This window comes from Sus scrofa, chromosome X (genome assembly GCF_054392235.1).
Source record: "Sus scrofa isolate SSC_HxYL_T2T_F1_AM1 chromosome X, Sscrofa_HxYL_maternal_Yorkshire_Landrace_v2.0, whole genome shotgun sequence".
NCBI lineage: Eukaryota > Metazoa > Chordata > Mammalia > Artiodactyla > Suidae > Sus > Sus scrofa.
This window is the reverse complement of record NC_139401.1, coordinates 74188883-74206857: the sequence shown is the minus strand read 5'-3', so window position 1 is coordinate 74206857 and position 17975 is coordinate 74188883. Positions and strand designations below refer to the sequence as shown.

Here is a 17975-nt window from a genome sequence, read left to right as displayed (position 1 = left end):
CCAGAGTCACCTGATCTATAAGGGTAGCACCAACAGCAGTCAGGTCTCCTGACTTCTCTCCTGTCCTCATATTTGCCCTTGTGTATTGATTGTGGGGCGTTTAGATTAATAATAAATCAAGGAAGCAGAGAGGAAAAAACTCCTTCGAAGTAGGCCTGTTTTTTGAAAGTACCTATGTGTATAAGAAGGGCAACATGACCTATATATTCTACTTGCAAGTTGATCTTTAGCTTCCCAGTGATATTTAGGGAACATTATTGCAAGACTGTTTACACTGACATTGTTCCACCTTGGTGGGCGTATGCTTGGGACAATTAGTTGTATCCAGGGTTGGCACTCCCTTGGGAAATATTTCTAATTGTTTAATCAGATCCATAGTCTGAGCTTTAGAGGAAATTAAGATTTTTGTGGTTAGGAGGTGATCTGAAGCTATCAGTACAATGTGGAGTCATAAAAAAAATTGTGGGAAAGAAACCTTTTTTTCTTATTTTTTTAAAAGGGTCATACCTGCGGTATATGGAAGCTACCAGGCTAGGAGTTGAATCAGAGCTGTAATTGCCAGCCACAGCCACAGCCATAGTCACAGCAATGTGGGATCCGAGTCATGCCTGCGATCTACACCACAGCTCACAGCAACATCGGATCATTAACCCACTGAGTGAAGCCAGGGTTCAAACCTGCGTCCTTATGGATACTAGCCAGGTTCATTACTGCTGAGCCACAACAGGAACTCCAAAGAAAGCTTTTTTTTAATGAGTCAGAATATGGCAGTGAATACTGTCTTAAGGAGGTAAACGGTTTTACTGAGCACTTGAATTCATTTTCCTTCCATACCATGCCTGTTCTGATGTTAATTCTTGCAAAAGAAAAAATTTGATTTGCCTGGAAATTACTATGTTTAGTAGCCTGTGGTTAGAAATAGGCTGACTATTAAATTGTTGATGCTTTAGAATGTCAATTACAGTTTGAAATATATTGCTTTAAAATATGACCACTTTTGTGTACATTTGTTATTAGTCTGTTTCTTCAGAAATTTATTGAGGTTCTGGGGAAAAAAAGACTACGTGCTTTTATTGTGCAATATGTAGTGCAGGACTATATAAGCATGAGTACTGAATGAACATTATTTGATGATAAGTACCTTTAGTTTATAATTTTTTTTAAATTATAATTTATGTTTTTTGTAAGCAAAAGAGATCATTTGTAGGAATATATTGTGATGTCTAGAGTTGCTAAAGGGGATGCTGCTGTTTAATACCTCATGGTTTTTTGTTGTTGTTGTTTTAGCTCATCTATTTTAGGCAAGGCCATGAAGCTTATGTACGAGCTGTAAGAAAATCAAAAATATACAGCGTTAATTTACAAAAACAGCCATGGAATAAAATGGATCTCAGGGTAAGTTTGCCAAATTAATAAGTTATGCAATTGAAGAAGTATCTTCAGAATTAAGTTATTTGCCTGTAGGCTTATTCTCAGTTTCATGGATATTTCACCATTGATTGTGGATCCTGGATAAGGTGATGTACCATACTCTTATATATAGCTGAGTGTTATGGATCACTTTTATGTTTACCAAAATGTGTATGCCACCTACTGTCATGATTATTTGACCTAATTTCCTTCAAACTTCAGGTCCTCTAGTGTATACCATTCTATAATTGGAGCAAAGCAGTAGTTTCGTGGTATGGATATTTTCCTCACTAGCTTTGAGCATTTTGTAGTCTCTATAAATGGTGATTTCGTGTGTGGACCACAAACACTCTCAAGATTCCTGCAGCTTTAGAATATAGTAAATATCATAAATCTCAAGTAACTCATGACTTTGTGTGAGATATATATATTTGGCCATGCTTGCAGTGTGCAGAAATTCCTGGGCCTTGGGATCAAACTCCTGCCCTAGTGGCAACCGTGCCAGATCCTTAACCCAATGAGCCACCAGAGGACTCTGTATACTACAATTATATATTCATTCATTCAGTCATACATAATGTATATAAATACAGACAAAGAGACATAGGGATACATATATCATCATTTCTACCTAGGTTTATGTGTGTTTGTTGTTTTGTTTTTTCTACTTGGAGAACAAGAGACTGAAGGGCAGTTTTATGATGGTTTTCCAGGTAAACTAAAGGTTGATATATAATTATGCTTACTTAATAGGAAGGATAGAAGAGAATGTGCATATTTATTGAAACAAGATTTAGACAAGATTGTATTAAGGTTATAAGGTGCTAAAATGTCTTGCTAAAATATCCAGCAATGCCGGATTCTTAAACCACCGTGCCAGGCCGAGTACCAACCTGGGTCCCAGCACTCCCATGACGCTGCCGATCCTGTCGTGCCACCGTGGGAGCTCCAAAACGATATGATTTCTTATTTTAAATTCTGACTCTGGGTTCTAGAAAATTTTAAGATGAAGCAGGTGTAAGAGCCTGGGCTTTGCAATAAAACCTGAGTTTCAATCCCAGCTCTGCTATATACTAGTGTATACCTTTAAGCAAGTCACTGTACTCATGAGGCTCAGTTTTGTCATCTATTAAGTGTAACTAATAACAATGTATAAGGATGGTATTATTAAATAATATTGTAGGCATTCAAAAATGTAAGTCCTTTCCCCATATACATAAGATGTCCACCTGCCTACTTAAAAACTGTATTTCTGCTAGAGGAGGAATTCTTAACCAGCAGCCTAATTCTTAACTCTCCAGAGAAAAACCTGGGGAATTTTTTCAAAATACATATGAGTGAGCTTTGCCCCAGACATAGTGAACATAACTCTATAGTAGCAGGGTTTAGGAATGTGAATTTTAAAAATGTTCCCAAGAGAATTCTGCAGCTTAACCTTGGTTTCAAGCCCTGCACTAAACTACAAATTTGCTATTAAGGAGTAAAGAGCCATTGTCTTATTATTTAACACTTAGTAGAGTGACTAGTATTTGGTAGGTATTCATAATGTTTAAATTGTTCAAATAATAAGGAAATAATATGCAAATATGTTAGTCAATTATTTGTATTGAAAGTAATAATTATTTGTATTCTCATGAATAGGAACAAGAGTTTGTTAAGATTGTGGGTATCAAATATGAGGTTGGACCACCTACACTCTGTTGCTTGAAGCTTGCATTTCTGGACCCCATTTCCGGCAAAATGACTGGAGAATCTTTTTCCATTAAGTAAGTATCTACCTCTGGTCATGGGTGTGTGTGTGTGTGTGTGTGTGTGTGTGTGTGTGTGTGTGTGTGTGTGTGTGTGTTTTAATACCTTATTGTATATTCTGTAGAGTTCAATGGGAGAGAAAATACCACAGCACTGCAGGATTTAGAGGTTTGTTTTTTTCCTTTTTTTTTTTTTTTAGGGCCGCACCCACGGTATATGGAACTTTTCCCAGGCTAGGGATTTAGGGGTCTAATCAGAGCTGTAGCCACCGGCCTATGCCACAGGCACAGCGATGCCTAGATCCAAGTCGTATCTGTGACTTAACACCACAGCTCACAGCAACTCCAGATCCTTAACCCACTGAGTCCAGGGATCAAAACTCGCATCCTCATGGCTACTAGTCAGTTCATTATTGCTGAGCCATGATGGGAATTCCAGGCTTTAGAGTTTTAAAGACCAAGATTTAATGTTTAATTCTTGCTTTGTTTCTCCACATGATAGCTCTATATGTATATATAAGTATGTCAGTGGAAATAATGATGCACAATATGAAAGCTGTGAGTTTCAATTTTATTTGAGGACTTACTGAGGACTATAACCTGGGAGACAGCCTCCCATATAGCTCTTACAAACTGCTCCGAAGAGGTAGGGGAGGAGCCAATATATATATGAATTTTTTTGGCTGGGGAACACATGTAATCAAGCCTACATCTTGATAAAAGGTTATTGCTAGTTACGAGGGTAAGGTATGTCTGTTAATGATTTTAGTGCCTTTCTATGTGTGGGAGGATGCGAGAATCTGGGGTCACTGAAATCCTTCCTTAGATATGCATCTTAACCCTCTAGAGACCCATATATCCAAAACACAGAAAACTTCATCCTGAATTCCTTTTAGTGTGTGCTTTAGGTCAGCAACTACAGTGGCAAATGACTTGATAATTGTAGAACTGGAGCAGTAGGCAACATATTTTTGTTTTCAGTGCCCCTCGTTGGTCATAAATTCAGCCAAGGTTTCTCCCATGGCACTAGGAAAGCTAATTCTTAGGTCAGGCAAATTCTTTGTTGATAGGCCACTTAATGTGCTATTTCCAGATTAGGCCTTACTAATAGAAATCCTCCAGATCATTTGTCTTAATAGTCTCTTATAATCCAGGAAATGTTCTCTTTTATTGCTTCTTCCCATAGCTAGAATTGCACTATTACAATTAATTTTATATAGAGCAATGTATGTGATCAATTTTCTCAAGACATTTAGCCATGATTAGTTTTGTTGGAGACCTGGTTATGCATTGGTAAGAAACAATCTTAAGAGATAGTCAGGATATGGGAGTTCCTGTCGTGGCGCAGTGGTTAACGATTCTGACTAGGAACTGTGAGGTTGCAGGTTCAATCCCCGGCCTCACTCAGTGGGTTAAGGATCCGGCGTTGCTGTGAGCTGTGGTATAGGTGGCAGATGTGGCTTGAATCCTTTGTTGCTGAAGTCCTGGTGTAGGATGGCGGCTACAGCTCCGATTAGACCCCTAGCCTGGGAACCTCCGTATGCTGTGGGAGTGGCCCTAGAAAAGGCAAAAAGATAAAAAAAAAAAGAAAAGAGGATATAATTAATTAGCTAGTGACATTAATAAGGTCATAGTAAATATTTAAGCCAAAAACATCCATGTGACCCAGTCTGTTCCATACCAATCACTATCTTTAAGGGAAATGATACATTGGCATTGTTCATAAGGCACCCAGCCCAATTTTCTAGTGATATTAGACTGATTATCCTTGGTATGATTTAATTGTTTCCAACATAAGGGCCTTTAAACTTAAATGACCATAGCGTCGTGTCGCCCATATAAATCCATCCTGTAATTGAGGGAAAGTTCCTCCTAATAATCAAGAAGTTATAGTCTTTGACTGAAATTTAGTTTATTTTCTGATTGAGCTTAAGTATCTTTATTTATTTATTTTGAAGCAGAGAAAGATTTATTGAAGAGCCAAGGAGAATGGGCAGTTCATGCTAAAAAATCTTGAATTCTGTGCTTGAGTAACTTGAAAAGCAAATTCATATTTATGGCCAAGGTCAGAACAAGTATGATTCATTGGCCAAGTGAGGTTATCCTATTTAGTAATAGCAATAGTGGCCCAAACAGAACTATAACTTCTTTCTTTCAACAAAAATTTTCTGCGGGCTATCCAGTTAGAGCCTTGGAGAGAAGAAATCCACCAAGGTAAACCAGAAATACTAGATACAGGTAATTGACCTACAGTTGGATGATTTCTGAAATTTGGATTGTTTGTTTTGTTTTGTTTTTGTGGGGCCATACCTGTGGCATATGGAAGTACCCAGGCTAGGGGTCAAATTGGAGCTGCAGCTGCTGGCCTATGCCACAACCACAGCAACGCCTGATCTGATCCACATTTGCAGCCTATACCACAGCCCATGGCAACGCCGGACCCTTAACCCACTGAGCATGGCCAGGGATCGAACCTGCATCCTCGTAGATATTAGTTGGGTTTGTAACCTGCTAAGCCACAATGGGAACTTCTTTTTTTTAAAATTACTCAATGAATTTTATTACATTTATAGTTGTACAGTGATCATCACAACCCAATTTTATAGCATTTCCATCACAATGGGAACTTTTGATTTCTGAAATTTGCATAGGATTTGTTCCCATGATAGATGACTTTTGCATAAATCTAAGAAACCAACACTATAAAATAATCATACAGGTCAGTCTGGCATCTTGGGATAGCTGTCTACTTCTGATGTTACTTTCTTTTCATCTTGGGGTTGGTGTTGTTTCTTCTCTGAGCATTATTCGGAGGTGTATTTGAGGTCAGCAGTAGGTCATGGGGCACCTGATCTTCATCCAAAAGATAGATTATTGTGGTAAACTTCAGAAACAAGCTTAGAATGTCCTTTTAATTATTCAGTTAAATGTTCAATAATGTAACTACAAGGAGCCATCTTATAAGTGAATCTTAGGCAATAAATATAAAACCCGAAAGACAATTAACAACACTAGAACTTAATATCCATTGAAACATAATTTTTCTCTCTGAAATTTCCCTAATTTCTACCAAATATATTAATGCTAATTTGTTTGCAAAATGAGTCTGGTTTCAGACTTTGCCTGATTATTTGCAAAAAGTAAAATTGATCATATAGGCTTTTTTGAATTGGATGTACTGGAAATTTTCATAAGAAATCTCAAATTGAACTTTTAAAAGGCCTCTCAAGGCTTAAGAAAGCCACACCGAGGACTTGCCATTCATTAGATTCTGCCACAGTACTTATAGTTTTGGGTGGATTCATTTCTCCCTGAGATCCCCAGAATATTTTGAGGTTTCTGTGTCTGCCAGGTAGTATTTACCTATTAATGCTGCTGGGAACCTTGTATTCAAGGTACCAGGTTATTTTTCCAAGGAGCTTTATGATTCCATGAAGTCTGCCCTAGTTATTTAAAGCTGTCTGGTAATATCTGGTTCTATGAATGTTCTCAAATATGACATTCTGGTCAAATTCATTGTTTACAATTATGATCTGTTATAGGAGAACAGGTTCTTATTGGACTTATGCAAATACCTATATTGACAAAAAATAAGAATACCGAGTTTCCAACTTTTGGAGGGATTAGATAGAGAAGAGATAATTTTTTAAAATTATGTTTAAAAAGATATAATTTACCAAATCACTGTTAAGTCATAATTAGCTTAAGGGGAAGGGTTAGTTGCTTTGTATCTAGAAAACAAAGATTAAAAGCCAGTGATTTTTCAGACAAAAAATAAAATAAAAATCTATCATTCAGCTCTATGTTACTAATTCTTGTTGATCTTTATCTTCCATTAATAGTTTTATGAAGCCATTGAGTTTCCCATTAGAATTCTTTCATTTCTGATTAAGTGGTATGATATGAAAGTTGTCATAAACCTGTACTTGTCGAAAATTTCTTTGAGAATTTTTGAAGATGAACCATTTTTGCAAAAGTACCAGAATACAGCAATAACTGTCTATAAATGACAGAAGGCTTAAAAACCATGGTTAAAGATCTGATTATAATTCATTGATAAGAAATGTGGTTATTTCTATAACATAGAAAATTTTAAGGTAATAGCTAGAATTATGACTGCTAACATTCTAGGACATATCTGAATTTTAAGAATTTTATACAATTTCTAGAATATTTCTACTTATGACATTTTCCCTTAAAACCATAGGAAGGTTTATCATCACTCATTTGACAATGCTTCCCATGTAATTTAGCATACCAGCTAATCCTAATTAGGTTAATAAATCCTTTGAGATTTTCCAGATGCCTTCTGAAGTGTCTCAAAGTTAGCTACAGATAGAAAGAACTTCATTTAGAACTTGATTTTGGGAATTTCATCAAAGACTATCAAAAGGTTTTAAAACACTTCACCAAATCATAGATCACTGAAACAATACTTAACCACACAAAGTTACAGAAGATTTTAAAGGCAAATACAGAAAGTTACAACAGGTTATTAAAAAGGTAAAGAAACTTAATCTGTTATCAAAAGTAGATAAAGTATTCCAAGAAAACTTTATTCTTTTAACAGAGAAAACCAAATCCAGGCTTTGCTCCACCTTTAATATTAAAAGTCATTTACTCATTTAAACTTATTCTAATCTTAGTACTGACCATATGTAGAATTCCTTTCTAAAGATTCTTTTCTCACAAGACTTTTACAACTTTCTATATTGATATTAGTTTGTCCCTTATTTTCTTTCCCACTTAGAAATAAATAGCTTTAGGACAACAATCAATTTTCTTCTTCCCTAAAAAATGGATTTCCATTTCTTATACCTTCTTTTTCCTTGCAGAGAAAGATGTTGCCCTATTAATATTTAGTAGTTTTATTTATTTTAATTTTTAATTTTTTAATTTTTTTTGTTGTCATTGTACCTTGGGCCAGGTATCAAATCTGAGCCACAGCTGTGGCAATGCTGGATCCTTAACCCGCTATGCCAAAATAGGAACTCCCTTTAATTATATATTTTATTTAGAATTCTTAACCTTTAAAAACTTTAATTCTAATAAAAGCTAAAAAACAAGTATTATGAACTGTCTTTTACATTAGCATCTGTAGAATGGCAAAACTTATAAATACTATAAATTCTAAAAAAATTGTGCTTTCTTATAGATGATGTCTTAGTGTGGCACCAAACATAAGTTTATCTGTGGTTTCTCTGAAAAAAGAAAGCCTATGTTCAATAAATAATGTTTCAGCATCTTATTTTATTTGGGAATAATCTAGATATTCAGTAAAGTTCCTTCATTTAACCTAATTTAGCAAAATTCTAAAGTTTCAAGTTACCAAAAATGTGGAGAAACTATTTTTAAGTAGACATTCCTAGAACTTAATTATTCCTAAAGAGTACGTAATTATTCCTAAAACCTCTCATTTCATTAGCATTTAATTGACTCATAAAAATTTTATTATACCAAATTATTTTTCTTGCTGACAAGTTTTATTACAAATAGTAAGATTTAGAATTCTTTTTACGAACCAAAAAGAAAACAAAAAGACAACTTTCAGAATGGGAGAAAATAGTTTCAAATGATGCAACGGACAAGGGCTTAATCTCTAGAATATATAAACAACTTATACAACCCAACAGCAAAAAAGCCAATCAATCAATGGAAAAATGGGCAAAAGACCTGAATAGACATTTCTCCAAAGAAGATATACAGATGGCCAGCAAACACATGAAAAAATGCTCAACATCGTTGATTATAAGAGAAATGCAAATCAAAACTACCATGAGATACCACCTCACACCAGTCAGAATGGCCATCATTAATAAGTCCACAAATAACAAGTGCTGGAGGGGCTGTGAAGAAAAGGGAACCCTCCTGCACTGTTGGTGGGAATGTCAACTGGTACAGCCACTATGGAGAACAGTTTGGAGGTACTAGAAATCTATCCATAGAATTTCCATATGACCCCGCAATCCCACTCTTGGGCATCTATCCAGACAAAACTCTACTTAAAAGAGACACATGCACCCTATAATAGTTCATTGCAGCACTATTCACAATAACCAGGACATGGCAACAATGCAGATGTCCATTGACAGATGATTGGATTCGGAAGAGGTGGTATATATACACAATGGAATACTACTCAGCCATAAAAAAGAACGACATAATGCCATTTGCAGCAACATGGATGGAACTAGAGACTCTCATCCTGAGTGAAATGAGCCAGAAAGACAAAGACAAATACCATATGATATCATTTATAACTGGACTCTAATACCCAGCACAAATGAACGTCTCCTCAGAAAAGAAAATCATGGACTTGGAGAACAGACTTGTGGCTGCCTAATGGTAGAGGGAGGGAGTGGGAGGGATCGGGAGCTTGGGCTTATCAGACACAACTTAGATTTATGAGGAGATCCTGCTGAGTAGCATTGAGAACTTTGTCTAGATACTCATGTTGCAACAGAACAAAGGGTGGGGAAAAAATGTAATTGTAATGTATACATGCAAGGATAACTTGATCCCCTTGTTGTACAGTGGGGGAAAAAAAAAGAATTCTTTTTAGAATTGGCGTACCTTGGCGTAGGTCACAGACATGCCCTAGGCTTGGATTTGGTGTTGCCATGGCTGTGGTGTAGGCTGGCAGCTGCAGTTCCGATTTGACCCCTAGCCTGGGAATTTCCATATGTCACATGTGTGGCCCTAAAAAGCAAAAAAAAAAAAAAAAAAAAAAAATTATTGAGATTTTGTTTGACTTTTAGTAAGCCTAGGTACAATAAAAGCATTATACTTAATGATGACTCAATGATATCTGTACTGAATGTTCCAGTTAACTTAAACTCACTTTTACTATAAAATATCCATTTAATAGTTAATGTTTCCCAAATCATGTGAACCAGAAATTCATTTGGGTTAGTGTTTTTATATTTTTGAGAATTTAAATAGGCATTTAGTTTCCTTTAAGCCAATTAAATATAAATAGAGCTCATTTACAAATTAATTTTGACAGTATCATCCAGAGGCAGAGACATATCACATCTATAGCAGGTATACATATAGGTAGACACAACCAGAGATCTCATAGCTTCATTTTTTTCACTTTTAAAGTTTTATTGAAGTATAGTTGATTTCAGTGTTGTGATAATTTCTGCTGTACAGCAAAGTGATTCAGTTGTATATGTACACACAACCATTATTTTTCAGATTATTTTACCATGTAGATTATCACAACATACTGAAGTTCCCTGTGCTATATAGCAGATCACCGTTGGTCAACCATTCCATATACCACAGTGTGCATATGCCAGTCCCAAACCCCTAGTCCATCCATCCCCCATCCCCATTCCCTTTTGTAACCATAAGTTTGTTTTCAAAGTCTATGAGTCTGTTTCTATTTTGCAAATAAGTTCATTTGTATCCTTTTTAATTTTTTTTTTTTTTGTCTTTTTAAGGCCACACCCCCAGCATATGGAAGTTTCCATGCTAGGGGTTGAATCGGAGTTGTAGCTGCTGGCCTACCCCACAGCCACAGCAATGTGGGATTTGAACCGCATCTGCGACCTAAACCACAGCTCACTGCAACGCTGGATACCTAACCCACTGAGCGAGACCAGAGATCGAACCTGCATCCTCATGGATGCTAGTCAGATTCTGTATCCTTTCTTTTAGATTCCACATATAAGTAATATCATATTATGTTTGTCTTTCACTCTTGACTAACTTTACTTTATGATAATCGCAAAAAACTTGGTCATGAATCAAGTATTACAATATAGAATTCACTAGTTCATAAATATCTGTTAGAATGAATTTACTTGCTTGAGTTTGAAAAGGCCTATCCCCCTCCCAGTTTTCTCATTCTCAGGAATTGGAGATGGTCTAGGTAAGTGTAAGATAGTTCCTAAGAGCCCTGGTGGAACATTTACTTTTCAAAGGGAGAGGAACTTGCATTTTCCTCTTCAAGAACTTTTGTTCCTTTAGAGTCAGAATTTTGAAAAGATTTTTTTTATCAAGTCATCTTTCTCTGTGTCCTCAAAAAATCAGTTTGGGAATGTCAAAAGAGCCCCATTTTGGCCATTCAGTGTGGAATTTCATTATTTCCCAAATAATTAAGTATTTGCAAATAAGTTCCATACACACATAAACCCTCCTGTGATGTTAGAGGCTATCTGGCACACCTCCTTTCTCTCCTTGGAAAACTTTACTCCTCATTTTAAAGTTGGTTTGCTGGAAAAAAACTGCCAGTGAAATTGTGTGGTTGGCCAGTGTGCTGTTTGTGTGAGCTTAACTCCCCTAGGCTTCACCCCTAGAGTTGCTTAATTTCTTTTATGTGTCTTGGTTTCTCTTTCTAGCTGTCTAAAACCATCATGGGTGCTCAGAGCACTGAGTGTCCAACTCTTAACTCATGTGTCCCTGAATGAGCAAGTTATTAATTAATGAGGGGTTTACCTATGGGACGCCTGCAAGCCTCCACCACTTCTATAAATTTCTCAGTTGCCCGAGAAAGCCATAACTGGCAGGGAGGAGCTGTGTCCCTTTTCCAAAGAGCTGAGGGCCCTCATGTAGTATCTTCACTTTTATTCTTACAAATTCTGTTAATATTGCCAAATTTAGGAAAGAAGTTAGGTCAACCTACCTAATCACACAGTTGAAACTGTTGCCGAAATCTGGCCTCTATCTATCAGTGCCAAGTTGAAACACAGACACAGAGTTTTGGGTAAAGGAGAAAAAGGTAGCTTTTATTGCTTTGCCAGGCAAAGGAGGCCACCTCAGGCTCATGTCTTAAAAGACTGCCCGCCATTGGGAAGAATTGTGGAAAGTTTTATAGTGAAAAGGAGAAAAACAGGTTTCTGGATAAGAATCAGGGTTGAGGGCAAATATACATTCTTCTCTCTTGGGGGGAATCTTTAGCATCGAGGTTGGTGTCATGAGATCTAAGTGTGACCCTGGTGATTTTCTGGGTTATCATGTCTGGATCTTTCCTAGAAATAAAAATATTTGTGAGAAGGGCATATTGATTAGTGATTAGGGCAATTTAGGAAGGTCCTCAAAAGAAACATCATGTGCTTATAATTTGTGACTCACAGGCAATTGTGCTCAGGGTGCCTAATCTATAGCTTGTGGTTGATTGTGTTTAGGGTGCAGTTAAGCCAGGGAGAAGGACAAGGAAGGACTCTAAGCTGTTCAGTTTTAAAATATTCATTTCTAAAAGAAGCATAAGGAATATAACTCTTCTCTTAATTGTATAAGATGCCTATTTTATTATGTATTCTCCCTTGTCTTTGCATCCCCTTCCTTCCCTGATCAGCAACTGTCTGAACCTGTCCCTAGGAACTCAGGGAGGGCTGTGGAGGCTGAATGAGGCCCACTTCCTGAAAATAAGAAATGGGGGGCATAGAAAGGCTTTTGTGCCCAAGTGCCCCACAGGGCCCCACTCAGTTACAAAACCCCTCAATGTCTTTAAACTGAGCAAATTTTCCCACTGTCTCTCAACCAGGCACTTTTTCCCTGTGACTCACAACTGGGCAAATCCTCTTTAGTGTCTCTCAACTGAGGAGTCAGGTACCTTTTTACCCACTCAGGATCATCAACCAAGAACAGGTGATCCAATACCAGGAGAAACTTACACAAATTCGTTTGGTCTCACCAAGGAGGCAGATGTGCCCAAGGGGCCTTTGCTGATACCAAGGCTCCAGATCTATGTAGGTTCGGGCAAAGAAGAGAAGTCTGCTCTGGGTCCTTTTGTGATTGCCAAAACTGTCAACATAAATAAAAATGCACAATGTGAGAGCTATGATTTTCAGTTTTATTTGGAGACTTTTTGAGGACTGTAGCCTGGGGGACAGCCTCCCATATAGCTCTTACAAACTGCTCTGAAGAGGTAGGGGAAGAGCCAATGTATGTGTATTTTTTTATGATTTTTAATTTTCGGCTGGGAAATATAGGTAGTGAATCATCTATCTTGATTACAATTTATTGCCAGGCACAAGGATCAGATATCTCAGTTAATGATTTTAGTGCTCTTCTGTGTATGGGAAGATGCAAGAGTCTGGGATCATTGAAATTCTTCCTTAGATATGCATTTTATCTAGGAACCCATATATCCAAAACACAGAATGCTTCATCTTGAGTTCCTTCCAGGGTGTTCTGTAGGTCAGCAACTACAGTGGCTAATAACTTGATAATTGTAGAACTGGAATGGCAGGCAACATTTTTTTTGGTATACACACACAACATATATCACTATTAATGGGTATGGTTGTATGTGTAGGTATCTCTACGAGCTTTACTTAACCTCTCTAAATTTATGCCTTCATCTATAAAGTGGAAATGTTAATATGTTCCTTAGGATTGTTGTGAGTTATAAAAGGGAAACCTTGAGTTCCTGGACTTCCCATGTGGCTTACAACAAGAGAAACCTGGAGTTCCCATCGTGGCACAACGGTTAATGAATCCGAGTAGGAACCATGAGGTTGCAGGTTTGATCCCTGGCCTAGTTTAGTGGTTAAGGATCCAGTGTTGCTGTGAGCTGTGGTGTAGGTTGTAGACACTGCTCGGATCTGGCGTTACTGTGGCTGTGGCGTAGGCCGGCAGCCGTAGCTCTGATTCAGCCAACTAGCCTGGGAACTTCCATATGCCGTGGGTGTAGCCCTAAAAATAAAAAATTTTAAAAATTTAAAAAAAAGGCAAAAAGAAAAACCTTTATAAGTACCTAACAGTTTGCTTGAAAAATGGTGGTTGCATTTATTTCTGTTAATAGTAATAGGTGTAGTCAATGACATATTTCTTTTTTTTTAATGACACGTATCTTTAAGTTGAGTTTGAAATCTAAGGACATGAAAAAACTTAAATTCCTACTGTTGTTAAAAAGTCCTTAATTTAAAATACCTTATATTTAGCTTTAGGTACCTTCATTGGCATGTTTATATTATTAAGGTATACAACAATAGGCAGGACACTGCCAAAAAGATGAGGTTTAATTTAAGTAAAGACATTTGTAGGGATCTTGAGGTTTGCAATGTTTTACTTAATGGCTCCACATTAAGCATTTATTCCTGGATATTTAGAAAAGAATATATACTATTATATCTGTATATACTAAATCATATATACTTTATTTTCTCTACAGGTATCATGACATGCCAGATGTCATTGACTTCCTTGTGCTACATCAATTTTATAATGAAGCCAAAGAAAGGAATTGGCAGATTGGTAAGTATAGAATTCTCTCTTAATAATTATCATTTTAAGTAGAGTCAATAACTTTTAAACCCTGATTTAACAGAAAGAAACTGGTTTAACATGTACCCTGAAAAAGCTGTTAGCCAAATTAGAAAAATTAAATGAAAAATTTCCTTTTACTTATGTTTAGCTGACTTTATGCACATTGTGTGTAGCATAAATACTTTTCTGTGAAAACCTACTCTATCAGAATACAAGTCTGAATTAAAAAGAAAATCTTCAAATGTCAGTTGCCCTAAAATAGAGTATTAACAGTAGGACTCTTAACAGATCAACAGACTTTTACTGATTGTGACCTTCTCCCTCTATCTCTATCTCTTTCTCTCTTTCTCTCTCTCCTACCTCTATCTGCTCCTCCACCCTCCTCCTCTCTCCCTCTCTGTACCTTTATCCCTCTCCCTTTTTTGTCCTCCGCCCCCACCTCATTCTCTCCCACTCTATTCCTTCCCCTTTTCACTGGCTATTTAACCTTGGGCAAGATTTTAACCTCTCTGTGCCTCACTTTAATTATTTATAAAATGAGAATCACATTAGTGCATACCTATAAGGTTAATGAGAATGGTAAATGAGTTAATATACAGAAAGCATTTGAAATGTTACCTAATATAGAGTAAACATTATGTAATTATCTGCTATTAGTACTTTTAAATTCTCCTTTCTTATATGGAAGAAACGTTTTGGTCCACAATAGTTGGCTTTGTATTCCTTAGCTATTTAGAAGCACAAAGCTAGTGAGAGGAGATTTTTCAAAACAAGAAGGTGAAACAAAAAATAAGGTGAAGAAACAACTGTAGTATCATATGTACAATACAAAAAGTAGTATGCCTAATGATGATCCCAAGTAATTGATAAAAGTTAAATTATATGTGATAATATGTGATTTGTTTCAAAACGATTATTAGCACTTGGAAATCAAAATTCTTTTTTTTTTTTGGTCTTTTTTAGGGCAGCACCCACTGCATATGGAAGTTCCCAGGCTAGGAGTAGAATCAGAGCTGTAACTGCCAGCCTATGCCATAGATCTGAGCTGTGTTTGTGACCTACACCAAAACTCATAGCAATGCCAGATCTTTAACCCACTGAATGAGGCCAGGGATCTAACCCACGTCCTCATGGATACTAGTTGGGTTCATTACCACTGAGCCACAATGGGAACTCTCCAAAATCAAAATTCTTGAAGAGGGCGAAATGTAAAATTCACTTAGCTGGAAAACTCAGATTAAAACTTCTAATAATGCTGGCTACAATGCTACTTCTGTATTCAACAGCAAGTAGCAGCTTAAGAACAGAGCTATTATGCTCAAGAACACTCTTTTTTAAGAATTTGTAAAAACATTGTAGGTGATAGATTCCGCAGTATAATAGATGACGCCTGGTGGTTTGGGACTGTGGAGAGTCAGCAGCCTTTTCAACCAGAGTATCCTGATAGTTCTTTCCAGTGTTACAGTGTTCAGTAAGTACAGTTATCATCCTTTATACCTTACATAATACGTTAATACTATATGGATTTTCTATAAACCTACCAGGAATAAGGCCTTTTTACCTGACTTACCTGGTCTTATAAGACTTGTACCTGTAAGGAAATAATCATAGTACCTTTAAAGAAGGAATCTGATGACAAACCTTTTGTTCTAATATGCATGCTAAAACAAACCTTTTGTTCTAATATGCATGAACCGAGGACCTATTTTTGCCTCCCTTATTCTTGTATTTTATCCTAAGTTTTTTCTATTTTAGACAAGAATTGCAACTATTATTTCATGAAGAATACTGAAATTAATCCAGTGCTTAAAATAATTGTTATACTATTTACCTAGTCTTTAATAGTATGAATTCTAGGCAGAGGTGACTGCAATATGTTCAGATGTACTGTTCGTCTACATTTACTTCTTTTTAAAAATTTTTATTATAATTGATTTACAATGTTCTGTTATTTTCTGCTGTTCAGCAAAATGACCCAGTTATACATTTATATACATTCTTTTTTTCACATTATACTCCATCATGTTCCATCACAAGTAATTAGATATAGTTCCCTGGGCTATACAGCAGGATCTTATTGCTTATCCACTCGAAACACAAAAGTTTGCATCTACTAACTCCAAGCTTATACTCCCTCCCTCTGCCCCTCCCCTTGGCAGCCACAAGTCTGTTCTTCATGTCCATGAGTTTGTTTCTTTTCTGTGGATAGGTTCATTTGTGCCATATATTAGATTCCAGATATAAGTGATATCATATTTGTCTTTCTCTTTCTTACTTACTTCACTTAATATGAGAGTCTCTAGTTCCACCTGTGTTGCTGCAGATGGCATTATTTTGTTCTTTCCCATGGCTGAGTAGTATTCCATTGTGAATATGTGCTACATCTTCTTAATCCATTCATCTGTCCATGGACATTTAGATTGTTTACATGTCTTAGCTATTGTGAATAGTGCTGCAGTGAACATATGAGTGCATGTATCTTTTTGAATGAAAGTTTTTTTCTGGATATATGCCCAGGAGTGGGACTGCTAGATCATATGGTAGTTGTATATTTAGTTTTCTGAGGGACTCCATACTGTTTTCCATAGTAGTTGTACCAATTTATATTCCCACCAACAGTGTAGGAGGGTTCCCTTTTCTCCACACCCTTTCCAGTATTTGTTATTTGTAGACTCACTAACAATGGCCATTCTGACTGGTGTGAGGTGGTACCTCATTGTAATTTTGATTTGCATTTCTCTGATAATTAGAGATGCTGAACATTTTTTCATGTGCCTGTTGGCCATCCATATGTCTTCATTGGATGAATGTCTATTTAGGTCTTCTGCCCATTTTTCAATTGGTTGCTTTTTTGCTGTTGAGTTGTATGAGTTGTTTATATATTTTGGAGATTAAACCCTTGTCAGTTGCATCATTTGAAACTGTTTTCTCCCATTCTGTAAGTTGTCTTTTTGGGTTTTTTTTTATGGTTTCTTATTTTGTGCAAAAGCTTGTTAGTTTGTTTAGGTCCCATTGATTTATTTTTGTCTTTATTTCTATTGCCTGGGGAAACTGACCTAAGGAAACATTTGTACGGTTGATGTCACAGAATGTGTTGCCTATGTTCTCTTGTAGGAGTTCGATGGTGTCTTGTCTTATGTTTAAGTCTTTAAGCCATTTTGATGTATGCTGTGAGGGTGTGTTCTAGTTTCACTGATTAACATGCAGTTGTCCAGTTTTCCTAGCCCCACTTGCTGAAGAGACTTTTCCCATTTTATATTCTTTCCTCCTTTATTAAAGATTAATTGACCATAGGTGTCTGGGTTTATTTCTGGGTTCTCTATTCTGTTCCATTGGTTGGTATGCTGTTTGGTACCAGTATCACACTATCTTGATTACAATAGTTTTGTAGTATTGTCTGAAATCTGGGAGAGTTATGCCTCCTGCTTGTTTTTTTTTCCTCAGGATTGCTTTGGCAGTTCCGGGACTTTCACCTCCTTGGTCAGGTTTATTCCTAGGTATTTAATTTTTGGGGGTGTGGATTTAAAAGGTATTGTATTTTTTGTTTTCGTTCTCTAATATTTCATTTTTAGTATATGGAATTCAACCGATTTCTGA

General features: G+C 36.5%; 1 protein-coding gene across 5 annotated transcripts in view; it reads left to right on the top strand.

Annotated features, from left to right (window-relative positions):
• Positions 1-17975, top strand: part of BRWD3 (bromodomain and WD repeat domain containing 3) — a 166746-nt gene that overhangs the window by 107512 nt on the left and 41259 nt on the right. For 2 of the 5 annotated variants that reach the window (XM_085006785.1, XM_085006784.1), the window contains exons 25-28: positions 1288-1395; positions 3052-3176; positions 14284-14366; positions 15738-15849. In XM_085006785.1, coding sequence (XP_084862911.1) covers positions 1288-1395; positions 3052-3176; positions 14284-14366; positions 15738-15849 — 428 coding nt within the window. Of the gene's footprint in view, positions 1-1287; positions 1396-3051; positions 3177-10606; positions 13854-14283; positions 14367-15737; positions 15850-17975 lie in introns of those variants that run through there. The other 3 variants (XR_014834757.1, XR_014834756.1, XM_085006786.1) reach the window with 2 other exon arrangements.